The 27,500-nt window shown below is 51.5% G+C and overlaps 1 protein-coding gene across 5 annotated transcripts in view; it reads right to left on the bottom strand.

Annotated features, from left to right (window-relative positions):
- LOC125953939 (pneumococcal serine-rich repeat protein) overlaps positions 1-27,500 on the bottom strand; it is a 298,585-nt gene that overhangs the window by 229,551 nt on the left and 41,534 nt on the right. For all 5 annotated transcript variants that reach the window (XM_049683813.1, XM_049683811.1, XM_049683805.1 and 2 more), the window contains exon 3: positions 17,027-18,513. In XM_049683813.1, the coding sequence (XP_049539770.1) occupies positions 17,027-17,215 (189 nt within the window). In that variant the 5' untranslated portion in view covers positions 17,216-18,513. The remainder of the gene's footprint in view (positions 1-17,026; positions 18,514-27,500) is intronic.

The raw sequence follows: 27,500 nt of genomic DNA on the forward strand, positions 1-27,500 counted from the left end.
CCGGCCCTCCGGACCAGCTGAACCGTGGTCAGTTACAGCAACTTCCATGAGGATCGTGTGTGTATGTATGTCCAGTGTGGACTGTGGATGAAAATTGAAATTGTCACCGTTTGTACTGGAGCGGAAAACTCACTCATAACGGATGGCTGCTGTTGTTGAAGCGATTGTGGTCCTCTCGGTGAATACTAGGAATACGACGGAGAACATAACCGGTAGGAGGACCTGCTTGGAGTGCTGTGAATGAAGTGTCGAGACTTCACGATAAAGATAAGTTCGTGCTCCCATCCTTAACCAATATCTAGTTATAGAGAAGTGACCATTTCCACTCTTGCGATAATAGGAAATGCAATACTGGACAAGAGCAGAAAAGACATCAAGGAGATTTGATTAAAAATTATGCAAAAGAGATCATCCGGGAAAAGTGGAACCCAAGGCAGACCACGCTCCGTGCGAAGCGAGTGAAGCGTTTACAGGCACCAGGCAAACACCAGACCAACATCTTCTCCAAGCAAGCTATCTTCATCATCATCATCGCCATCGTGACCATCAGTCCTCGGCGATAATCATATTCGGTCATATACCCATTTCCCTACTCATTCATCGGACAACATCGGGGACAGAGTAGTCCATCAAGATTGGATCCGATCCACGCACACACACACGCAAACACACACACACACACACACACACACAGCTTGTGGGCCCTCCTCTCCAGGAAGTTCAATATTCCTTAGGAGCCCAACTCCGGGGAGTCCGGAGCCTGAACAACTCGGTTACAACACAGACCCGCACTTCAGCTTCCACTCTTCGCAATACTCCCGGCACTTGCACTACGTCTCTGGATTGCAAATAAAAATCCATCATAACCGGCACCACACAGCGTACGGCCAAGTGCCCAACCAAGTCCCCAAGACCTAAAGGGGACCCGAAGAAATGCATTGACCATTGGGCGAGGTGGTATCGAAGAAAGTATCACCAGAAGGGCCAAGAACAACATCACGATGATGATGATGGCCTTACGGCGGAGAAGGGGGGTAAAGGGCGGTGATGCAATGGGTAAACATAACATAACAACCACATGCACTCCTGACGGTCATACACTGACGAGGGGCATCGTTGCCAGTTTGTGTGTAAGAGCTTCCACTCTTCAGCAACAGCAACAGTAGCAATCGCTTGTGACGCCTGTGGTTTTCTCTCTCTCTAGGGGCGCCCCTCTAGAGCAGCCTCTAACTGCTTACCGGAAACCCAGGGACCAAGGGATGAGGGAGAAAAAAGAAATGAAAACGTTGTACGGAAACGAAATGGTGGTGAGAATAGGTTATTGGGGGCTGGGAGGTGTTAGATTACGAAACTATGATACGGTGATGACCGCCGGAGCGGAAGGTAGACTCACCGACATACACACACACACACACACACACACACACACATTCGACCATACACCATCACACACCCCAAGGGCCGGAAGTACATAGTTTTGCTCTTTACTCAATGATTGAATTGGTTCGGTTTGTCCGGGTACCAGGGAGCGCAGGAGGAGGGGGAGAGGGGGTTCTCCACCCCCTCCCTTCGAACGTCGACCCATACACCCCCTCTTTCGGGGTCGTCCTTTTCTCTTGTTGCCTTTTTACTTCAGTTTTTTTTTCTCTTCCTTTCTATTTGCTTCCATCAACTCCAACTCCGAATGAACGGAAGGCCTCGGCTTCGAACCCTTTTGGGGGATTGTGACAGCCACGAGAGCACATCCCTTGACAGAGAGAGAAAGAGAGAGGAAGCACCGGAGTAAAAACAAGGGTTGGTCTGGGAAGGAATTAGAAAGCGAGATCCCATGTTCATGTGCTTGTGTGTGTGTGCCCTAGGACCAGCAAGGATTTGTTTCCATGTGTGGCCAGACTAGCCAGGCCAGGCCAACCACTTCAGGATACCATACCGCGGTCTCGACCTCTCACGTCCTGCCGGAATGACCTCACGTTCGGTTCTCTCTCTCTCTTGGTTGTCCCTTTATTTTTGTCCTGATCTCAACACTTAATTCACTTCGAAAGTGTTCAATCCTGGTGATTGGTGAACATCGCCAGCCCGGTGCCCTTCATCATAAAGGTAAGGATGAGGAGGGGCGCGCGCAGTCGATGCTCGAAGTGCTCGGTACACAAACCCTCACGGGACTTTTGGGCCAACTGACGGCAGCTTCTTGAAAAACTTTTGATGAAATGCTGCCCTGGAAATGCTGATCGGAACCCTCGGGAAGGTTGTGTAACGGCAGCCACTTGCTCACTCTTATAACTGTCTCTCTTTCTCTCTCTCTGTCTCTATTACTCTCTGTATGCTAATGGATTGGCTATAGTCGACCTAAATACTGAAAGATGTTGCGACTTTCGGTCACATAAGAGAAGTTGGTTCTACTTTTGTGCTGAAGGGAACATCCAAGTTTTTGACTACATTATACACTCCATCGTCTATGCTGCATACACAAAACGTCAGAGAAGTCACCCAGAAACTCCAGTTTATCCCAATAATGAACCAATGAACTGTACACCACATGGATAACCAATCAATTGCAAGCTCCAGATGTAAACTATACCACACAGCAAAGTCCTCTTCCCCATTCTCTACCACTCACAAAGACACGCGTCATCGCGTCGCTTTAATGGCGTCCTACCCGCAAATGTCTGCGCTGCACGTGTCGTTGAACAAACACACAACAAGCAGCAGCAGCCGCAGCAACAGCAGCAGCCAGCAATCGACGAAACAATCGACCAAACTACTGATTATAAAACATAATCGTAAGCTCATTTATAGCAGCAACCCACCCAACCCAACCGTCACCGTCGTCTCATGCAAACTGCACACCTTCACAGACCAGAGTCCTGCGCCCCTTGTTTGCATACGTTTGGAGCATTGAGTCGTCGCACGGAGCGCGTAGCTGTAGCAGGCCACCACGAGCACCGAGAATAAGCCAAGCGAAGGAGAGTTCACTGAGCTTCGTTACAATTTAGATGTTGCCCGGCATCCACGTACACACACACACACACGCAATGATCGTGTAGAGGACGAGGAGCAGGAGCAGAAGGAGCATTACCAACTCTTGCGCGCGGATGGCTTCACTCGTTGCCTCGAAGGCCTGCTCGATCGAAGGCCTGCGTCTCGCCCGCCGGGACCGTGGCGTGGGGTTTGTTTGTTCAGTAAACTGTGCCCCTCATTACCACCACCCGGTTCACCCTCCCAGCCAGCCAGCCAGCCAGCCAGCCGCCACCATGGCGTCGATGTTCGATATCCTGGCGCGCGCGCGAGGAACGGTGCAAACATGACATGGTAGGGTGGAAGGAAGGGGTGGGGGGGGGGGGGGTCGAGGGGCAAATTAACTCGGAACTCGCGCCGGTGCGACCCCGGGACTGCGGGTTTGATCCGTGAGTTGTTTGGTTAATTAATTAAACCGAATCGAACCCGCGAACGGGTGTGTACAAGGGAGGGAGCGGTTGAGGGAAAGGAAGGGGGGGGGGGGGGGTTGGTCGCGACCTAGTTCCATTTTCCCCGCGGCCCATGCGAGTCATGCGACGGTAGGTTCGCCACCCGGGGGGTGATAACGAGAGGCTGAGGCTGAGGAGGTACCTGGCGCTTAACCTCGCGCGTGTCACCACCTTGTGTGTGTGTGTGTGCCCGCCCTGTGTCCTCAATGACAGAACACGGAGTTGCTGTTGCTTCCAGAGGACGCGACGCTTGTAACTTTCAATTCGATCACGAAGCAACTCACGAGCCCAACCCCTTCACAAACCGAGAGGCTCACCCCTTAGCACCCCTTTCTGCTAATCCTTTCGCCACGGCCACGCAATACCCGCGAGAGTTTCCCAACGCCTCTAGGGGCACGGGGAGGGGCTGCCTGATGACACGTCGCCGACGACGACGATGACGACGTGACGGTGATGGTGATAAAGTTTTTCGCGAGAGAAAAAAGGCGAACGACGGGCGGAAAAACCTTCCGAGCTTTATCGTCCTGGCAGGTAGTCTAGCAGGTACGTGCATCATTAGCTCACCACCATCAAGCCGTGCGTGTGTGTGCTTTGCACGTATCGAGATAGAATGGCACACACACACAATCATTTACAATTTAAAGTAAGTGTGTAATTAGGGCACAATGTGTGAGCGCAATTTTGAATGCCGCTGGAAATCCGTTTTTTGTCCTCCCTTTCTCTTGGAAAGCGTGGACGGAAGGTGGAGGATGAGAACAAGAGGATAACGACATTGTCTGGTCTGGTCTGGCCCACAAAGAGGGGAAGAGAGATCATTGATGAAGGAGCGCTCGGATTCATTACGGAGTCAAATTAATTGCTCTCAGCGGCTCGGGATGATCTTCTTGGTTGGCTCGGGGATGTAAAGTTTTCATCATTTAAGCAGATTAAGCGAAGAGAGTCCAATTAATGTATTAATGTGGAGGATGGCGCCCTCGTTTACGGGTTGGGGTTAGTAGAGAGAGAGCTCGACTCGAGGAAAAACGTTCGCTTTTTAAGAATATTTTTAAAGAATATCCCAGTAGCTACTATACTAAGGAGCTTCCCGTTCTATACTCGCCAAATATCCTGCGCTGTGCCGAAGCGACAATCACCTCCTAGCAAGCAATCAAGCAAGCAATCGAAGGGTTAGGAGGTTAGTGCGATGGCCGGCAGGTGAACTTTTAATTAAAAACTTTCACTCCGAATCCGGATTGGATACACGGACAGCACCGGTTGAAGGGGAGTGAGTTTTGGGTTTGGCTTGAGATCTTATTCGCCTTTCACCGCTTATTGAACCCGTGGCTTCGGTCTGCTAGTTGCTCCGTTGCTAGCTACACTTTTGACCGTTCCGGTCCTTGAAACCCATTCATTGAACATTGGCAACAAGGCGTGAAAGGCGTGCAGCAAAAACAGAGAGAAAGAGAGAGAGAAAAAGTAACCATAAAAAAACGGAAAGAAACCAGAGATAAACTTTTCCACTTTCCGCAATTGATTGTTCGAAATAGCCGGGTGCCGCGAGAGTGCCAACCGCCGACGCCATCGGCTACCTCCACGCCAACGAATGGAATTGATAAGCCCCCGGAAGAGGGGGAGGAGAGATAAAACGCGAAAAACTACATTTTCCCTGGTACTAGGCAAGTGACCAAAATAAAACCAGCCGTTGGAAAGATATCGCTTGGGAAACTGGAGAACGTCTTGCAAGACAACGGCCAACTTGCCCTCACTCTCTCTTACACTCTCCTTCTCTGCTCTATCTGCAGCATTGATTATCTGGAGTGGTTAGTTAGTAGGCGGCAAGAAGAGACGGGAATTTTCCGATGCGCCTTACTCCACGGAATGTCTCCCAAAGGTGCATTAAGCTTAAATTGTTCATTTCGCCGAGACCACACCGAGAAGGATTTACGCGAATCTCGGCATGGTTCAGACTCGCGCAGATCGCTGGTTTCCGTCGATTCCGAGAAAACCCCTCGGATCCGGGGGGTCCAACCAACGGAAACGTCCAGAAGTCAGCGTGTGTTCGTGGCATCGACGACGATGGCACTGACTGCCATCAGTTTTTGGGATTAAATATGCCAACGCAAGCAGCTGCCATCACCACTACCGACACCACCCCCACCATCACACTCTCGCACTGTTCTAATGAATAATGAGGTTAAACGGTGATGCATGTTTCCTGGGCCTGAGCCCCGGGATGTCGTTGGCCCAAGGACCATAGACCCAAGGTTCAAGGCAACACACGGTGGTCCACTGTGTTCTCCCGGCCGGAACAATAAACACTCTCGCCAAATGTGCGGGGGAGGGAAAAATGGACGCCAGACTCAGGAAAAACCTCAACCACTCGCCGGTCTCTGGTCTAGAGCGGCTAGAGCGCCATATTGTGTTCCCCTCGGTTGGACCTACGGAGGTCGGAACGTCGACGCCTTCCGTCGTTTGGAACACTACCATCATCTTCACAGCAAAAACGCAGCTCTCTCGGCTGTCTATTTTCATTGGATTATCGGCCAAGCGTTGTTGCGGTTTTTCAGCTCCACAAAAGGCGTTGCAGTTGCCGAGCCCGACTCCGAGACAGGAGCCCGGGAAGGGGGGAAGGGGGGCCTACCACAACAACAAATGCGCAACCTTGGGTATGTGTGTGTGTGTGTGTGCCATTTTTGACCAGCGGCGGCGAAAGATGGATTATGCTTGTCCAGAACCTGGGCGCTCCAAGTCCAGCAGTCCAAGCCTGCAAATTGGCCCACAGCACCGTCGTCTGCACTGATTCCAAAACCGAGGACCACCCAGTGCTCGACGGCTGCTGCTAAAACCAACAGCTAATCTATGCACTCGGACGAACCTGAGTCCTGAATCAATACTAGAGTCCGGTCCTCCGCCTGCTTGCTTGGACCGGACCTGTGGTACGTGGCGAGGGCGTCAGATAGGATTCTTCCAGGACTCGCTTCGTCTCCCTTCTTTCGCTCTCTTGATCGCTACGAAAGGGTTTGATGAAGTTTTGAACCTTGCTCCCTTCCGGGAACGGGTTCGGGTTCCAACGAACCGTCCTTTTTCCCACGCATCGTATCCAGGAAGCAGGAGACTCTTTTCTCACCGAAGGTGAGAGGGGAGCCAGGCAAGGGCAGGCTGGCAGGCATGCACGCTAGGATCACGCCCGGACGCCCGGACGCCCGGAGGCCAGAGTTATGGATTCGGCAATTGTGAAACATGGCTAATCTGTTCAATCTGTTTTCCTTTGGAAATTTATAGATTCCGAACAGAAGATTAATTGATGAGGTGCTGTGGGACCAACTCCACACGTTTCACACACCGGCACCGAAGAGGGTACCAAGGCGCTGTCGACGTCGCTTCACGTCAGCAGCAGCAGCAGCAGCAAGGACCAAGGCATCAAGGCACCTAGGCTCCATGAGCTTGGTAGGATCCGAGGGAAAAGAGATATCGCCAGATCCGGTAAGGTAAATGCCTTCGGGAGATGAGCGCACCACCGATCAGCAGCAGCAGCAGCAGCAGCAGCAGCAACATGGCGGTGGCAACGAGTTTAGATAAATTTTCTTAGATAGCACACACACTCACACACACACACACACACACACACACACACACACACCGGTCGTGTCCGGTGGTGTAGAAGAGCAACAAAGAACCCTCGGGTTTTCCGGGGACCTATGAACGCTTTCGGCCAAATTTCTCTCTCGTCCGAAAGTCCAAAAGGAAACTGTCCTGAGCTCCAGCCGGAAGGATAATTCGAACACGGCCCTTTTATCCGGCAAGGCAAACGCAAAGGGTGTTGATAGTGAAATCAGATAACGGCCGGAGGAATGGCATCTCCAAACAAATGGCCTTCCACCACAGCTGTCTTTTGCTGCATGCAGAATGCCCCCAGTAGTATTGCTTCCCAGGATTCCCGGGTAGTTCCTAGACAAAGTATTCCCTGGAACTGCTTGCCTGCAAAAGCAAACCCCTCAAGCTCGTTCCCGATTATTCCGTCAAGCGGCACCGAATCCGATGAGCTCATGGCTTCCTCATGGCGCCCCAGGTACGCGTCTACTGTCAGAATACTGTCGAAGGAGCTGTGGAGCTCACCTCTCCACAGGTCATCATCGGTGCACGATCGGTCGCTCGAAATGGAATAATCGGTTTTATTATTACAAAAGAAAAAAGGCAACGAGAAGAACAAGAAGCCCGGGAAACAAAACACATTTTAGCACCTCGAGCACGACGGCACCCCGCACTCCACGGCCTACACACTGGTCGGCGTCTGCTTACCTAGCACCTTACCTATTTGAGGCCTGAGACAATATTGAACCACCGGTCGTCGTCGTCGTCGTCGTCACCGGCCGCCCACCTTATGTGACCGAATGAATGGCGTATTCTATATTAATAAACAAATCTTACTGACGAACCCCCATCTCCACCGCGCGACTCCCACGCTCACAAGCCGGAGCTGCCTAATGGCGTCATTAATAGTCATCGTAGACCAAGATCGATGCGACCAAGCCATCTTCGCATTCTCACTCCCGGAACGGGCATTGCAGAATTGGAGAAGGAATAAGCTGGAATGGAGTCTGTTTCTTCTTCTTCTTCTTGTTCTACTTCACACACACTCAGCACATTGGCTGGTTGGCTGGCTGGCTGAGGTCATACGCTCTTTACCTCCCTAATAAGGCGCAACGAGACCGATGAGAGGCGTCGATGAGCACACAAGCGCACACACTCACACGACGCGACGCGATGATGATCTCGACCAAGTCACAAATGATTCTGCCGGCATTGATCCAGATACGCTCCGATGAAACTCACCCCTCTCCTCCCCGTTCTCCGCTATTGTAATGTCCGGATGTTCCGTGGCGTCAATTCGCGACTTCCAATTCGCCGGTTTGGTCCAATAAATTAGTGCGCATTGGGAATAATTGCCGTGTGGTTGTGGTAATAGCCGAAGGGAGGGAAGGGGGTGTAGGTAAGAACAAAGAAGAAAAAGAGAGCGAGGGAGGGAAAAACCACGCGACCCACGGACATGACGTAATGCGAGGGCGTAGAGTGATGTTACGCTCAAATGCTGCTCGCGACAAGTCACGTGGAACGTGCTGCGCCAGGTGATGATGATGCCGGTGGTGGTGGTGGTGGTGGTGGTAGCAATGGTAAAGTAATGAGCATGTTTACACACTTCCGAGACAAACACACACACTGCACAAACGCGCGGTTCTAGCTCTGACAGTTACAACCGCATGGCCGTCGACGCCACCATCGCCATGAGGGAAAAACTCGATGACAAGGTCTCACAAAACGGAAGAGCTACTGCTTCCAGATGCTGCCGAACTGCAATAGAAGACCGACCAACACTCAATCATGCTGATGTGTAGCGTACGATACCAATGATTAATGATGCTCCCGGTGCTGTTGTGTGTGTGTGTGTTTATGTGATGTAATTATCAAACTCCACTGCCTGGTTGCTGAGGGCCAAACGCTGCTCCAGGGGCCGACTAACCGTTGAAGGTGCCGGTTAATGAAGTTACTAGCAGCCGAATGTGATGAGCGACAGATGATGAGCCTGTCACAGCCCATAAACTCACCGAAGCAAAACACACTCACCAGCACCCTTAGCCCCTTAGCCGGCCGCTAAGTGAGGTTATGTGATCACACGCCGCTGCTGCTGCTGACGTTTCTAATCACTCTCCATTCTCTCATCACGATTGTGCGATTTGATTAGAACATGGTCCGCTAATCTAGGGTCGCGATTTGGACATTTTCAATTACCCCTCATCGAGAGGCGGCCATTTGTCGGTAATTAAACGCGGATTTTTGTGTGTGCTGTGCTTTGAAGACAACACACATGGAGCAGAGGTGGAAGATAAGCAATGTAAACTCACACAAGCAGCACACGCATGAGCGCCTCTAGCAAACCGAAAAGACGTTCCCTCGAGTGAGACACTTTGTCACGCGCGTCAGACAGACAAGCAGCAGCCGGCGTTTGTGTGGACTAAAAGTGAGGTTAGGTGATCCTGGTGCCATTTCGAAAAGGGGAAGCAACCAAAACGAGCGTGTAATGAAATCGGGCAAGCGATGCTATTGATCCTTCTGCTTGCTATCAAGCTTGGTTGGTTGGTTGGCCGGTTGGCCGGTTGGCTGGCTGATCCACTGATTCGTTACCACGTCCCCGGTGCATCGGGGCGTTGCTACAGCTACATCGAACACAAATCCCGGACGAGGATTCACCGCAACGCGCCGCCACCAGCAGTAGCAGCAGCAACAGCAACAGCAGCAACCAAACTAATCGACCGAATAGCCGGAACCCGGAAACGAATCGCCTCTCCTCTTCCTCTCTTCCACTCTTGGGGGGTGTTTTCCACTTCTATTTTTTGCTCTTATCCATCAGCTACCAGAGACCAGAGAAGATTTCGTTTCGTCCCGGATTGATGGTGGCGTAACGGATGGCGGAACGAGGTCTAGTCTCGCCGGCATCAGCAGAAGGCCTGCTACTGATGCCGATCCGAGTGCGCTTTGATGTGGTTGCACATCGCAGGGGGGGATCCCCCTTCCCTCCTCCCCCAGAAAAGGACCTGTCAAAAAGGGCATGGCGGAAACCATGTCAAAAGTCGATTGTTCGAGCCGGTGCATCCTTTCTCTCTCTTTCTCTTTCCAGACAACTTCGACTTGAAAATGGAACGAAGCAAAAAAAATCGCATGAAAACCGAGCACACCACACACACACACACCGAGCGCGCGCGAAGCACAATCCTTTGCACCCTCTCCCTCGAAGGGGGAGGGTTGCAAGTTTTTGTCTCCTTTTTTTTTGCTTTTTGAAAACAGATTCTCCATTTCAACAAAAAAAAAAGAGGGATGTATCACCCCGTACAGCGACGAGTTGGCGAACATCTTTGAAGTGCAGAATGGTGGAGTTTTGCAGCAGACAAAACAGCAGCAACAACAACAACAACAGAAAAAAAAACGACGGTGAAAAACACTGACAGCCCTTTTTTGTTGTTTCTATGTTGGCGTGGGAAATGGATTCCACGCAACATCACATTTTACACATTGAGGAAGGGGTCGGGCACCCATTCGCCGCGATTTCGCATGGAATTAAAGCGAGAAGCGAACAAAGTTTTCTAACTTAAAGAGCTATAAAACTGTCAGGTTCGATGATGACACACTTTTGCACAAAACAAGCAAAACAAGCAGTTGATTAGCGCCATCACGGGACGACAAACAGCAGCAACAACAACACATCGACATAGAACAGTAGAAACACGTCCCGTGGTACAACACACCTGTGCAACAATCAGGTGAGAAGTCGTGTTATCTGGACTTCTAAAGTCGCAATTTCTGACAGCAAAGGAACCGGACACCACCAGACATCACGGAAGGTGGTCCGGTCCTGACACAAAAACCAATCCCTGTCGTACTTCACACTCAACGCAACACACGCAACACGGGGCCAAGTGCCGCCCCCGGGGGTGTGCAACCAACAGCGTGCGCTGGCCATTGTGATGGCGATGGCGGAATGTAAACTTTTTCCAAACCATTTTCCAAGACACACACACTCAACAGTAGCACAAGCAGCAGCAGCAACATACGTCGCCAAAAGGCATCCTGGTGTGTCGAGGGTGTGCCAGAGCATTAGCGAACACAACCACGCACAAACGCACGCGAACCACCGAAGAAGAGGAAGAAGAAAAAGAATAAAAAGAAGGTCAACGACAGTCCACGGATCCAAAACGGAACAAAATAAAAAAAAAAACGGACATAAACGGGCGGAGACCAACACCGACACACACACACACACACGCGGCGAATGTCATAATTCGTGCTGGCGACACCCGGGCTATGCGTTTGCGGAGCCGCCGCCGCCGCCGCCGCGCATACAAGCAATACACCTTTTGGGGCCACCGCTGCGGCCTCGGAAAAATGTTCTCGGAAGTCAGCGCAGACCCACCCATCCATCCACCCACCCGCAACCGAGCCTCCCCCGTTTGCACTGCTGCTTCGATGGAGGTGCCTGGTACCTCGTAACAGAGACGACCATCGTTGGTGTGTGTGTGTGTGCGTTTGTCGGTGATTGTTCCATCGCCCGAAGCCATAACCTCTGTTACACACGTGGCTGTGGCGGTCGCTGTGCTATCGGTCGGTCCTTCTTCCGCCCGGTTCCTCCTCTTCCACCACTCGGGGTTGAAGCGATTCGCAAAGCGACAACAACATAACAGCCACCACCACCACCGACGGCAGCACGGGTGGCGCATCAGGTTGATGTCTTTTGTGTTTTGTCTCCCTCTTGCTCTTGCTCTCTCTATCTCTCTCTCTCTTTCGCTCGCTCGCAGGGAGTCGAAATGATACGCTGTACGACATCCATCCACAGGAAGTCACTCGTCGCCTCGAGGGCACCGACGGAGGGACGGGGCACATGCCATGGAACAGTAGAAGGAATTTCCGGTTCCGGACGGCGACGGAGGCGGTGGCGCAAGATAAAGATGCAAAATGGGTGATCAACGAACGAGCGAGCGCATTAAGGATGCGCTTAAGCGGGGGCTAGGGGGAAAGGTAAAGACACCTCTCACCACCGTGACACATATGTGTGTGTGTGTGTGTGTGAGCCAGTGTGTGTTGGCATCCATGCAGATCCTTATCTCCTTGTTAAGCACAGCGGCACAGCGGCAAAGGACTCCATCACTCGGCGCGTACCAACAACCCATAACAAGTTCTCCAGAAAGCCAGACCTTCCACAGCGAAACGGGAGGACGGGAGGGTTCACTGAGGATGTGTCGGTTTGTGTCGTGACAGAATGGCATAACCAAGGTGTACCAAAGCGGCGGCGCCAGCAGTCCAAGCGGCAGTTCCGCAAAAGGCACAAAGAGGATATTAAAACCCTTAACAGGTTTTCCAACCCCCTTGCCTGCGACACAAGCCAGGTGAAAGTGACTGACCTGCTGTATAGCTGTGTGCACCCTCTGTGTGTGTGTGTGTGTGTGTGCGTTCCCGGGACTCTTGGTTTTATTATCCGTGATTTTTGCTCGCTTTCCACCGCCCGGGCGCATGACGTGACGGCGACGACGACGACGACGACGACGACGTTGGCTTGTTATTATTATTTATAACCTGAAGGCCTCTGCACAGCGCACTGGAGCAGCAGCAGCAGCAGCAACAACAGCGGTAAGAGTGTGAGAGTAGAAGGAAAAGCATGCTACAAATGAGAAGGAGAGAGAGAGACCATCACTTCTCACTCATTTATGCCCTTTTGCCTTGGCACACACACACGGGCAAGGCGTCAGTACACAGCCTAAGGCCGTACCAAGGATGTAACATGGCGAGGACAAGGGCGGTTACACGGTTCGGTTGGTCCACGCCGCCCCCTTCTCTTGACGTGGTAATTGCGAAACAAAGCCCCAAGCAGGCCACACGAAGCCAGTGTCTGTGTGTGTGTGTGTGTGTGTGGGGCGAAAGGGCTTTTCACACCCGGAAGTAGCTGGTGCGGTGCCACACGCCACACGCCACACGCCAAGAGAATCGCGACGAGGCTAACGAGGCGCCGGACCGCGTATGGTGCATAATCTTGGTCCTCGAGTGGGGCGCCGCGGCCGAGTATCCTCGTCGTCGTCCTGCGTCGTGCGCGGAAAATGGCACACAAAAAGAGGGAGGTTCGGTCGCCTTGTTGTGTTCATGATTTAATGATATTGTTCATGATTTAATGGAGGGCACTCGCCGGCTTCTTACATTTCCTCCAGGAAGAGAAGAAAAAAGCGGAAGAACCTCTCCTCACTAAAAGGCATTTCTCAAATGAAGAGAAGCAAGATGTGGCACGAACACTAGAGTATTGAAGGACCTGTACACAACTGTGTGCTTCGATAGTTCGTAGTATTCGTTAGAAAAGTTGAAATATTCCTCAAACACCTGACCGTTAGCGAATCGTTCCGGAAGTTCCGTTCACAGAAACACGGACAGTGAGTGAGTCAAAAACCATCAAAGGAAGGAAAAGTCCCCGGGATTTCGTGCCGGCCACACCGAAATCACTTACCAATTATGTCCTCGAGGGTAGATTGGATTGAAAACCACCTCGACGTCCTCCACAAGGGTCCCAACGGTAATGCTGATCTGGACAGGCGACAGTGCCAGCAGCACCAGTAGCACTCCCAGCGGACCAGGAATTCGAGGGAATCGAGAACAACCGAACGTGACGCACCGAATGATGGTTCGAATGGTGAACCAGCAGCAGCAGCAGCAGCATCAATCCGTAACCGTAACCTCCTGCACGTTGGGGAACCGACGATCGAGAGCCTGATTTTCATTTGCAGATTCAGACCACCACCACCACCACCATCTTTTCCTCTTGCGCTGGCACTCTTTCAATGCTCAATTTCATTCGCAATCGCCAATGTACGGAGGAGCAGCGGCCACCACCAGCAGCAGCAGCAAGCGTCCAGAATGTGTACTCAGAACCCTGCCCTGAACTCCCCATCATCGTCCATGGCCGGGTGGTCCATCGGTCGTAGGGACGAGCAGTTGTTCCCGGGGGCTCCCAGGCGCTAGGCTCGGGCGCTGGAGTGTCATTTTCATTCCCATCCCTCCGGAAAAACGGACGCCAGCAACGAACGCTTTCGCAGAAGGTTGGCTACCACAGGTTGGCAGCGAATTCAGGGTAGGGTCAAGGATCAAACCTCGACGATGCTGATGATGATGGTACCGACCGTGTGACCATGTGTCGTCTCCTCCCCCGCGTGTCTGTGTGTGTGGGTGTGTTCTCTGTTGTGTTTCGCTTTTAATTCCCTTCGCAATACTACAACCTTGGTCGAGTCGAGTCGAGGAGTATCCTCCGTATCCGCATATCCACGCACCAACACCAGCAGCTGCCGGAAGTGGGACACGCATCAAGCATCAAGCCGGAACAACCGGCCGCCGCGTAACATAATCCACAAACGCGCGCACACACACACGAGCGCGCGCGCTGACAGAGACAGACGGTAGAGGTGGAAAGCGAAGGAGTGGGGCAAGGGCAAACAGAAGGAAGGACATCATCGGTATGATGGAAGACCACCCCCCTCCCCAGCCCTTCCTCGGCCGACACGCAAGGACGGTCACCTCATGAACCTCGGCGTCATTTCTAAAATTCAAAACCTCGATGACGATGACCGATGGCTCGGCACGACGGAGAGAGAGAGAGAAAGAGAGAGAAACTAGAGAACACAGAGAACCAGAAGGGAGGCAGTGAGGAAAGGGGGAGTGTTGTACCCCGATATCGATTTTCCACGAAATGTTTTGCCACAAAAATGTGTGTGTGTGTGTGTGTGTGTACGTTTTTTGCCAATGGGCCGAGGTCGATCGATTTGACGCTTTCTGGCAGTGGTAGCGTTTGTAGAGGTGTGGGTTAGTGTGTGTCTGTGTGTGTCTGTGTGTGTGTATGTGATCAAATTTATCCCAAAAACGGTTATTGGATTGAATCCGATACTTCCGGCTGGGCTAAGGTGATGGTGCCGGCCTGAGTAAACATACATCCGCGCATCCGGAAATGAACCGGGAAAATCGAATCGAATGTCCTCCAACACATGTGGCACACACACACACAGGCACACAGGCACACGCTAGGCGCTGTCTCACTTTCGCTCCATCCATTCATCATGGTGGGTGAGCTGCTAATCAACATAAAAAGAGTGTGATGCCAGCGCACACCGGGGGGCAACGACATCGATCCGCTCGCTTTAAAGCGACCGTTTTTGTGCCCTCGATGAATCCTCGCCAACTCGCCTGTGAGGATGATGCTTCGGCTGCTGCTGCTGCTGCTGCTGATGATGAGGAGGGCTGATACACTGGAAACATCATCCTAATTAACTTCTCGATCACAAAATGATACAGCGAAAACACCGGTATCCCCACAACGCACACACACACACACACACCACACACCACGTGGTGAAAAAGAACAAAAACCGGGAAATCGGACAAAAAAAAATGGTGGCAACTCAATTAGTGCACGGTGTTGTTCCGGATGTGATGACTGACCATCCTTTTCCCCCACCCACCGGGGGATTTGGATTTGGGTAAAAGTTTCATGCTTGCTTTCGGTGAATTGCATACAAAGAGCAGTGTGTGTGTTTGTGTGTGTGAGTCACAAACATATTCAAACACTTCTCTAGGATCGAGGAAAACTCGCCAGTAAAAAGTGCTAGTAATTATTAGCTCACCTTGAAAACCACGCTTTAACCCTATGCCAAAAAACCCTTCACATCCTTCGTTTGAACTACTTCCCGGGGGTTAAGGGTGAAAGTTGTTCACCTTTCACCACTTTTGGGACCTCTTTTTGGGTGACCTGAGCAACCATCCGCCCGTATCAGTAAGGTGCAAAATGGCCTCAGCCTCAGCTCGGCCTCGGCCACACAGAACAGACAATATGCGCCCAGGAGCAATAGCAGCACCATGTAGGTCATGTCATTCCTACATCCCCCGATAATCTTCACGTACCTATTATGATGCAAAAACTTTACCAGTGCCCCGACCTCGACACCGAGAACTTCTGACTTCATTATCTGGAATCCCAACACGGAGAGGTGGGGGAAAAGCCCTTTCCCCGACACTGGCGCCAGATGATCTCACGCCAAGAAGCGTCAAGGGAGCGGTACGGCAGTCTGAAGTAGGACGCTGCCGAACGGGAATGTTACCATCACCGAAAACACCAGTTTTTTGTCGATCTACGTGTCCGTGTGTCTGTGTTGAGCTCTCCAAACATCGTCACCATCACCCGCTGTCGGGTCCTTCCTTCTTCGTCCCTCGTTCTTCGTCGTTCATCCGATGGCGCCTCCATTGGCACCAGCCATAACCTCGAATTCAGCGACCGGTATGCGGGCCCTCCGCCAGTTGGCACGAGGCCAGCGAACGGAAATTTAAGGCAGCACTGCTCCCATGCTACAAGCGGAACTGGTGACCACGCCACACACACACACATTGGCACAACTGGAACAAATGTTTTTTTGATTCTCATTATGAATTTGGTTTCGGTCAAATTAGCATTCTAATCCATCCCGGGGTTTAGATCAACGGAGGATGGGATGGTGGAGGCGATTTGTAATCGTGAAAGTACAACTGAACTGTCGAGTGTGTGTGGGTGTATGTGTTTTTTGGGAAATGACTCCCGGACATGTGGTTTTTAGTGTTTCCGTTTCAATTGGCATAGAACAAGAGTCTTGTAGTGCTCTGTTACAACAAAAAGTCCTCCAAAAACTCGTTGTAACAAGCACCCAATTAACGGCATTTTAACATACTGTTGTGACTTAAGAATGGATTCTGCTGCAAAAAGCTTTGAATCTATTCTGGTAGAGAAAAAAAAGTGCATACAAATATAACTGGAATGCACTTGCTCAAAGCAAAGTAAAATTGATCGAACACCGAATGGAAACGGTCCTTAAAACACTGAAAAAGTGTTTTAAAAAAAGGAAAACTAAAACAATATCTGCCTCTAGTAACAGATACTGTGACTGTCAAATTATCAGACACATTAAAGAACCTGGTAGCAAACAAGAAAATAAAAAAGAGAGAACGAACGAAACCTTGAAGAAGGCGAAACCGGTACCTACCTTAATACTGTCGTAGCACGCGGTCACGCGCCCGTTTTGTACTTCGACGTTGGCCGGTGGATGGGCGAACTTGCACTCGGTGTCCGGGCGGGAGCATTTGTTGCGCTGGTACTCCCGGCAAACCTCCAGCTGCAGCCAGCGCGAATCCTTGCCATTCAGTAGATTCGTCATGTTTACCATAGCGGCCATACTCTTGTCGCTCGCAACTCACACACGCACTCTCTCGCTCTCTCTCTCTCTCTTGCTCTATCACTTGCACTCACAACGGCGATGAGCCGGGTTTGACCGGATGTGGGGGTTGTGGGGGTGGGGGTGGGTGGTTCTACGATGACAGATCACCAACACTCGCGCTGCGCCTCGTTTTCGACCCTTCTTTTGTGCTGGTGGTGGTGAAGAGCAGGACACTGGGATCAGTGACGCGCGCTTTTGTATGTATGCGTGTGCGTGTGTGTAACAACCACTTTGACGTTTTCTCTTGTGACGTCTTTCCGGTTGGTGTTGCTATTATCGCTTTAGGCCGCGTTGGAACATCCACTAACGCCACAACCTTCTATATTTTGCTCCTTCTTCTTCTACTACTATTTTCTCCTCTAGGCTTTAGGCCGGCTTCGGGGCGAGTGTAATCAGTAGGCGGTAGCAGTGTGACCACGAAGACACACAAACACACACACACTAGCGCGCAGTAGTACGCACTGGGAATACACTACGCGAACCGGGGGGACAATGGCCGACTTGTTGCGGCTACCGAGCTGGCTTGCTGGCTTCACACACTGACGCACGTACGCACTAGTAGCACAGCAATGAAATGAATGTACGGCTTCCTTTTTGCGATCGTGTCGTACACACACACACACACTCGGCGGGAAGGGCACAAACAAACACAGCTCGCCTACCACGCACACACACTTTCGGCTCACTCACACACAGAGGGACACGCACAGAGGTACACTCGCGCCGAGGAATTCCGGAACTTGATTCACAAAGACGTGTGCGCGCTTCTTATTCTCCTTCTTGCAGCTCCAACAGGATTGCACAGCGTAGCAGGCCTTGCGTTGCGTTGCGTTGCGTTGCGTTTTCCTCGCTTTTTACTTTCGCCGCTTTGCTGGACTCCTTTCACGGATCCTTTCCCCGGGGTGCTTTCGCTTTCTTTCTCTCGGCGCTTCTCACTGGGTCCTGGGTCGGCAGATAAAAGTTGCAGTTTTCGCGTAGGGGCAGGAGCGAAGGAAAGTGCGGCAGGCGCGCAGCTTTAAGCGGGAAGCAAAGAGATGGACAAAGAGTGAGGGAGGCGCGAAATCGGGTTGGCTTTTTGGGGGGTGGAGCGGGGGGAGAGAGCAGCCGATGATGATGACGGGTAAGCCCTCACAGGGTGCTACTGCTGCTGCTGCTGCTGTTGCGGCTACTGAGCCTTCTACTGCTGCTGCTGCTGCGTGTTGAGTAGCGCCGGTTTAGGGAACACACACACATTCGTGCTTCGTCCGTGCGATTTCCTGTAAAAATAAAGAACGAAGACGAAAAAACGAAGAAAGATAAGTTCCAGTAGTCTACTTTGAGTTCCAATTACTTCACGAGATAAATTACAGAACAGCCCAAACTACGTTTCGCGTTGTTCGGTGGTGAACACTAAACTAAACCGTTCTGTTTTTCAAGCGTAGGCTACTACGCGCAACATACGGCTACTGCTGTGACCGAACAGCAGAATCGCACAATGTGCTTAGCAACCACTTCCACAGCCACTACTTTTTCGAAAAGAGGATCATTAGGATTTTGAGCAGTGTGTGCTAAGGATTCCCGATATCACGCTTCTCGCTCCTCGCCGACCCAGCGGGCAGCTTCCCCTCTCGGATGGGGAAGTCGATGAGCACCGTAGTGCTATCCTTTTTTGGCTCGAGGCAAATTTCCTTTCCTTACTCGCTCTTCGCGCTTCTATTATTGCTGTCCTCTTTTCGCTCAAGACAAATTTTTTTTCCCGTCTCGCTCTTCGCCGATTCCGCGAGAGTCATCCGTGTAAATACACGCGGTGCTCAACGCGAATGCATCTGTATGCGATCGAGTTTGAAGCGTAAACCGTACTGGATCTTGAGTAGGCTGTGGTTAAAAAATCAGTCAGTGATAGAATCGAGCCGTGTTAAACGTTTTCCGAAAACGTAACGAAAACGTTTTCTGTACGTGCATCTTCGGGCAGCGGAATAGTTTTGCGGTAAGTAAAAAGTGCTTGTGAGCAGTGATAACAGTGATTTATGTGTTATAAAAGTGAATAATATCCTTTTTTGTGTATTTTCAGCCACCTTCGCGTCGTGAGCTGCAAGTCGTATACGGGCGACCGAATGTCCTTGATCGGCCACCTTAGACGACCAACGAAGGAAGCGGTAAACGAGTCGGGTAAGTATAGTGTTGAGACCTAGCTGTTGTGATGTACCTAAAGTGTTGTTAAAAAGTGTCAATAAAAATTTTAAAATGAAATTAAATCTTCGGACTATTTTATGCGTGCATCCGAAACAGGGTTAGGGGGGTGGGGGTACAAGGAACATAGAAAGGGGCGGGGGAAGGATGAACCTAGGGGGTACCATCACACGCACACCACTACGACGTGCATGACACTAATACAGGCGCAGAACTGCTCGAGAATGAGTGACGACCTCCATAATGAGCATTGACCATTTCGCTATGCAGGGTTCGAATCTTAGATTATGGAGGGATTTTTTGTATGTTATGCAGGGACTGCTCGAATTCGTACTCGATTTTAGCCTGCGGGGGATAACCTCAATCTCGTGAGTGACGGCGACGATAGGCAGACAGGCAGGCAGGCAGGCGGCGAAGCGATGCGATTGCAGGCGAAAACGACGACCGAGCATAAAAACCAAAGGTTTTAGGACACTTTTTAACAGCTACCGCCGGTGGTGGAAAACATCTCGAAAAAAAAATAAAATCCCGCCAAGCGACGGACCAACCGACGGCACACACACACACACACACACACTACTGCTGTAAACACACACACACACACACCCACCCCACATCACCGCGAGAGAAGTGAGTCTTTGAATTGAAAATATTTTCAAAAATAATAAAGCCATTCCGCATGCCAGCCAGCCAGCCAGCCAGGAAGCCTGGAGCTAGAGAGCGCTGCCTGTGTGTGTGTGTATGGGTGTGTGTGTGTGTGTGTGAGTGCGTAGTCGTCGTGACGACACTTTTGACAAGCGGCAATCGTCATAAATAATAAAAGCGTCATTTAGCATGATCGTAAAATCCTCGGGAAAACTCAAACCACCCACACACACACCCACCCACCCATCCACCAAACACACAGTGATGGGAGTCATTCGAAAACCGGATGTATGAATATGAAATTATGCTCTGCATGGATGGATACCCGGGATCCCTGATCTCGGCTGGCTGAAGCAGTGTTGGTGTTCGCGTCTCTAAGCCTCGTTGGGAGCTGCTCTGGGGAGGGGGGTGCATGGTTGCGGTGATTTATATGTTTGGTCCTGGCGAGGTGGCGGTGGTTGTAATTTGTCCCACTCCCACCCCCCTTTACCCCGGAAGGCAATGATTCGAATAATGTTTCTCCCCCGATCGTGAAATTCGACATCGAGAAGCGCGTCACCGGAGGGCGGAGGTAAATTGTATTTTTAACAACGAGCCTTCGCATGCGTACGTGTGTATTGTTTTATTGGTTTTTTGGGGACCGTGTTTTGGGGTGTCATAAATCCGCTGAATATGTTTCGTCCCGTTGTCGCGGGATACGCACATCACAAGCAACCAACAGACCAACAGAGCCCCCAATCAGCATCAGATAGGCCAAGCATAGCCAAGATGAATCCGGTAATCATTAGCGCAAAGCGATCATCACCAGAGGCACGGCACGGTTTGAATCGAATGCAATCAACAACAACGAACGATCGAAAAAAAACGGGAAATGGGAACGGAAACTGAAACAAAAGACCTGAAAGAGCTGAAAAGGATGTTTGCAAACATATCCTCCTCCTCTGCACAGCTCAGTGTTCATCCCGTTCACACTAATCGTCGCGCATCCTTTGAAACATTAATCCTTCGCTTCACCCTTCCTCTCACTCTCTCTCTCTCTCTTGTTTTTCCGCTCTCTATGGCCTTATCAATAGCCAAGCGAGAAGCACCATCAATGTCACACACACGAACACACACACAGTGGACCGGCATCGGGCTCAACCCCGATTTGGTCAAACGAGCAGAAAAGTGCTGATTTAGTTTTTCCGGCTCCACAGACCCCCACAACCACCATACTCCGTCCCTTTCTCCACTGGACGCGGTCTATGCTATGATGCAACGCGACGCCCGGTATCACGTCGTCACGGTTCGCTGAAGGCACCAGCAGGCAGTGCAGCGCAGACACATGTGAACCAACAGAAACATGTGCTCCCTCTCTTCACCTCATCCCCTACTCCGCGTGTGTGGTGTGTGGTGCAAGCATGTTGCATCGATGCTCGACGCGCTCGGTCAAGTGGCGGTGATGGTGGCTCTCGTTGATCGATGTTTGCATCGGAGCATCGCGGTGGCATATCTCGATGCCGTCGGTCACCAGCTGTTGACCGAGAGTTGTATTTTTAATTAAGTTCAATTAAGAAAGTTCAACTGCATCCAGCACCAGCAGCAGCAGCAGTAGCAGTAGCTCTCGGACTACTCTCGGGTGCTCCAAGCACATTGCACTCGGTCCGCGGCGCAAGCGACGAAGCCACGGAACCACGGACTAAGCGCCAGCACGGGCTTTTCCGATTTATCCTTTCGGTTTTTCTCGATACTAGCTGTTGTTGTTGTTGTTGTTGCGGGGGGGAGTTAGTGATTTAGAATTTCGATATCCGCACGAGGACAAAGCAGACGCTTGGCTTGACATAGTCTCTTTTGCATAGTTTATCAATTCGTTCGCTCGTACGCTGCTCTACGTTGACCTCATTCCTTGTGGCGCAGGTCGTTGATTGGTCTACTCCACGGAGCGATAGCTTCGAAGCTGGTATCTCGTTAAAAAAAGAAAACCAGCAAAAAAAGGGGAAATCACAAAGGCCGATAGCAGAACTCCCGAGAACTCCAGCGCGGTTTTTGCAATGGCCAGACCCCCGCTGACCTGGGCATAAACTATGATTAAGCTCTTTAAAACCATGATCTCATCGTCATCGTCATCGTCATCGTCGTCATCGGTAATGATAAAGCGACAAAAGGTGGACGTTACCACCGCTGGTGTGGGCTGTAATTTCCCATTCTGGGCCAATTACCTACTGCACCATTGCAGTGTCCGGTTATGGTGGTGGTGCTGCTGCTGCTGCCACTGAGCCGAAAATAAACATCAACAACGATCCGGAAAACGGGGTCGATTGCATTACCATAACCGCAACGGAATGAACTCACGCGTCGCGTTCTGATGTTACTACTGCTGCTGACTAGCTCTCTCTCTTTCTCTCTGTCGTTGCTGTTGTTGTTGTTGCGTCGAATGTCGATTTTTAATGTCTTTGAAATCAGTGCCAGCAAAACATACGCTCATGCTCATTAACCGCCACCGCACAACGCAAACGGCAATTGCGCAATGCTGCTGCTGCTGCTGCATTCAAATGCAAAACGTTCGATGCTCGCTCGATGACGACTCGAACTCGAAATTCAATCCGCGCCCTGAAGACAGCCAGCGTTTGGTGTTTGCGGAAAATGTTTAGAAATGCTCAATCTTAGCTCCTCTAGGACAGAGAGATAGCTCGAACTGCATCAGGGAATCTGCGGTTACGGACTCTACAAACTGGGTTAGGTTTGTTTGCACAAACCGGCACACCATATGCTATGTGTGTGTGTGTGTGCAGCCTTCGAAAGGAAAGGTGTTTAAATCATCTCAACAGCTCCTACATACACCAACTACTGGTGCTGCAGCTGCTGCTCTCTCGAGCAAGCTGCTAGCAGATGTAGTTACATTCTGCTTATTTGCTCATCGATCATCGCAGCTTTGTAATCAAGCTGTAGCAGCTAGCAGCTAGCAACAGCACCAGTAGCAGACGCATTACAAGTGCTTCAAGCAGCGATTCGATTTGCTATATAGCCCTTGCTGCTGCTCCTTGCCACTCCGAATAATTAGCTAAATGAAGTCCGCCTTTCGGGCGAATCTTTCGTGTTCTTCAGCAAACAGCTGTCTACACACACACACACACACAAGCAGCGAGCCATTGCCACTCACCTCATCTGATCAAGCATGTATAGCATGCTCTGACGAACGTTCTAAGAACAGATAAGTTGATAGACATAAAAAAAACTGGTAGACAAAATGGCATCCCCAGCACTTTCGGTAATCCAATCGACAAACTCTCCAGCAGCACTAGAAGCAGCAGCTAGAACCAAGGCCCGTCTAGGACCACTCGAGCCAATCCCCTGGCCTTTTGCAAGGATGCCACCTCCTCCTCCTCCTCCTCCCCTTCTCGAGACCTGCCACGTAAATATTATGTTAATAATTTGTAATTGAGCGACCATGACGACGACGGCGACGACGACGACGAAACGCACACCGAGAAAGTCTCATTCATTCCACCGCGAGAAGATCTTGGCGACTCCTGAAGGGGAGTAGCAGCAGCACATGTGTGTGCGTGCGTAAACGCGTGGGATGATCGATCGGCAGAGAGCGTCCGTCCCGGTGTTGGGATGGAAATAAAATGCAAATATTTACTTCATTCATAAACATCCAGCTCGCTTCGCCTTCATGGGCGTCGTTGCGGAGGGCTGGAGGGGTTTTTATGGCTTCTGGACACACACACACGCACACTCGAACAATGTTGCGGCGGTCACATCCCGGGATTGCCTTCCCGTGGTTTTCAACGCCGGGAGTTCATTTTCCCGATCAAATCGCGCGTTCGCGACAAGCATTTCCAATTATCTCGTCTCGTCGATGGTGTCGCCAACCCTCGAAGGGAGGCGAAGGTGGCGATACACTCACACATTTGTCTTCATCACCCCTCGGACAATACGCAAATCAGCAGCACGCAGCAACAGCAGCAGCTGTAGAGCTTCATTAAAACACAGAAAACCAGCGGCCCCGGGACCATCCGGCCAAACGAACCGTCACTAATGGATTCGGTATTAACGGGGGTGAAATTTTCGCTTCCATCTCTTCTGTTTTTTTTTTCGCGCCCCTCAACCGACAACCCAACCTGCAGTGAGCACGAGAAGCAGCAGAGGGTGCGTGAATTAGTGCGCGTGCGGTACCGGATGATTCCGTGTGGACACGGAGTACGCAAAAACCTCATTAATCCCGGTCAGTTCGGTCGGTCAGTAGTCAGTCGTCGGTGTTGGTGTTCTTACCTATAGACCACTGGCAGCACCCCTGGCTCTGCCAGTGCTACCCCTTTACGGTTGCACCCGAGTTGCAGGTCCTCATTAGAGACGATGCACTAATTTTGCAATTCATTAACACACACGTCAGCGCATCCTTTGCGTGCGTGCGTGCGTGCGTGCGTGCGTGCAGTTGGTGGTGCCCCAATTGGGGAGGGTGGCCACCCCTCCCTTACCCCAACAGCCGAGTTGTAAATTATTTTTAATAATTGCGCAGCCCATCATCATCGGACGCTGCAGTCGGGCGCGCCTAGAGCGGAAAATGCATTTTCTTTAAATAAATAGAAAATCATTCGCATTTGGTGGGGGGCGTTGCGGATATGGCTACGTCACACGCATCCCCTTAGGCCCTTCTTGAGAACCTACTACCAGTGGGGTGGGCATTATGGGCCGTTTTGGTATGGCCCGAGTGTGAAGGTTATGTTTTTAATGAATTATTGATTAAACATTTCATGAAATGCACAAACACACACACACGCACACTGACACGCCACGAGAGAATGAACGAAGAACAATAAGGTAGACTGTTTGTTAGGATGTCGTTTCCATTTGAATGGTGTTGCTGCTGCTGCTGCTGTTGCCACCTACTCTCTTCCACTATGTTACAATGACCGTGCACATTACACGCGAGAAGGCGAACAGGTCAAGGTTGCACCCCCACACCCCCTTCTTTCTGGTTACAATCTGGGCCTAAAAGGCATGACATAATGTGGCGGCGTCGGCGTCGGCGGCTGCGACCAAACAACCTAACAATTAACCATTGTGTGTGCCTTACCCTCCCACACACACACATGTTGCTGAGAAGCGCTGAGGGCGTGAGAGAGACATATGTCTTGGCTGGAACAGCGTCCCCCCTCCCACCAGCCGGATGTAGTCGTTGAATGCCGCAAAGAAGCGCTTCTTAAGCTCGCGACCGACCGACCGAACGGAGAGGAGCCCGGACCTAACTAATTACATCCCGAGTTTTTGTGTGCTTCGAAGAAAGAGTTCTCACAGTGTGGTAACCGACCTTCTCCTGCTGCAACTCCTTCCCCTTTCCCTTTCCTGGCTGGCTATCATCTAATAAACTGCAGAACGCCCAGAATGGCAGGACCGGAGCGGATGGAACTCCAATGGCAATGTCTTTGGAGCAGCAGCAGCAACACCAGGCACCCTTGGCGTGGCCTGGCCTGGCGTGGGGTGCTCCAATCACCCGGAAAATAAATTGGGATACACATTCCTTTCGGTGGAAAAATCTCAATCTAACCGCACCCCCCCAATTCCGCACTTCGGTCTCTCGCGGGGCACGCCAGATGGTGGACCTAGAAGCCAGGAAGTGCGGGAAACTTTCCGGCTACAGAAAACCGAGGCGAGCAAAACTTTGGACCATAGCGCACTAGTACATCCAACTTCGGTCCCAAAAAGAAGGAGAAAAAGAGTAACAGCAAGGGAGGAACAGAAAAAAAAGGCAGGAAAATCCCGGGGAAAAACTCTTGCGCTGCGGAACGACGAAGAGGTGGCCCCGAGGCCCGAGAAATCAACCATCAACCCCCCAGTGGGCCCCAGGCCAGCCAGCCAGCCATGGTACCGACGGATGGTAACCGGATGGTACCGACGAAGCCCAAGGCTTATCAGGTCTCATCAAGCAGATACCAACGGTCGGGGGAGGAGGGCTCCTCTCTGCTCACCACCACCACCACAGCCTGACGACGGTCATCGTCGTCAAGAGATGAGGCTTTACTGAGAGCCACAGCCCTCGCGCATCGCATGTTTTTGTGTGCGGCTTAATTCGAATACAAATCATTCACTTCCTGGTCCTTCCGGGCCTGGTTCTGCCTTCTTCCGGAACACCTCGGCAAAAGGGCGAAAGAAAGCCCCCCACCCCACTCCCTTGGTCACCGAAAAAGGGAAAAGGACTCGCTGGAACACACTGACCGAAAAGCAAAAGCTGCTGCTGCTGGAAAGGGGATGTGCGAAAAGCACAAAACTTTGCGGACACACCACTGAGCAGCTCCACGGTGGAGCTCTGACGTCCGGACGCCCGGAAGGTTCGAAAAACGATCAACCACGCGGGCAGGTCGCTGGAGGGAGGCTGGAGTCATGTGAGGTGAGGCAGAAGGAATGGAAGAGAAGAAACAAAATACCGTTCTCTTCGTTCCTTCGCTTCCTTTATCCTTGAGCCAACAGATTGCGTCCAAGGCGCGCGCGCGCCTGCCCGGACGGTCCGCCATATCTCTTTCTGCGTCTCTCCGGTCCCTCTGGTTCGTTACTGTGTGTTGCACAGATCGCAACACATCAGCTGAAACACACACACAAAGGCACACAGGCACATAAAGAGAGAGAGAGAACGAACCAAAGAGAATGGACCTGCCCCGGTCAGTCTGCCAAAAAATGGAGGATGCTTTAACGCTGACTAGGTACTTTAACTTTTAGGTGAGTTCGCACGCCAGAGAGAGAGAGCGAGAGAGCGAGAGAGAGTTGGAGCAGGCGGAAGAGCAGCTGCAGAGCACCGCGCGAATCCTTTGAGTGTCCTTTGCACGGCGCAACGAGGCAAAAGGGGGCAAAATCATGGCAAAAGGTTGGTGCGCAAAGCCCAGGAGGAGTTTCTGAGGCGACGGCTTCTTGTGGAACAACGGAGTCGGGGGGGCCCGCCCTCGGTGCAGCATTTCGGAAGGATTGTAAAAATTTTATCGACCATCATATACACCGGACCAGACCGGACCGGGTGCCTGGCCTGGCCTGGCTGGTTGAAGCTACCTTTTTCGGGCGCTCCAGAACGTCCAGAAGTCCAGAACGTCCAGAAGTTTGGCCGCCCCAGACCAACCGCTTCAACTGCTCCATCGAGTAGACATTTATTGCGTTTTCTTGCCAGCTTTTTGTGGACCAGAGGGCCACCAGGAAAAGAGAGAGAGAGAGAGAGCTAGAAAGGGCAGGTTGATTGGAGTTCCCGGTTGGTGGTGCTTGAGGCACTGCAGAAGATGATGTAAAATTCTGAAGAACACTCCCCCCTCCCAGGAACGTCCCAGGGCGCCCTGCTGCGAGGAGCAGCAGAAATTCGATTGTTGGTGACCATAAGTGCATCCAAGTGCATGTATTCCTCATTCGGTCATTCCCGGAGCAGGAAAAGGGTGAAGAGGGACAATACCATCCATCTCGACCGCAGCCC

The sequence above is a fragment of the Anopheles darlingi genome, chromosome 3 (assembly GCF_943734745.1).
Source record: "Anopheles darlingi chromosome 3, idAnoDarlMG_H_01, whole genome shotgun sequence".
Taxonomy (NCBI): domain Eukaryota; kingdom Metazoa; phylum Arthropoda; class Insecta; order Diptera; family Culicidae; genus Anopheles; species Anopheles darlingi.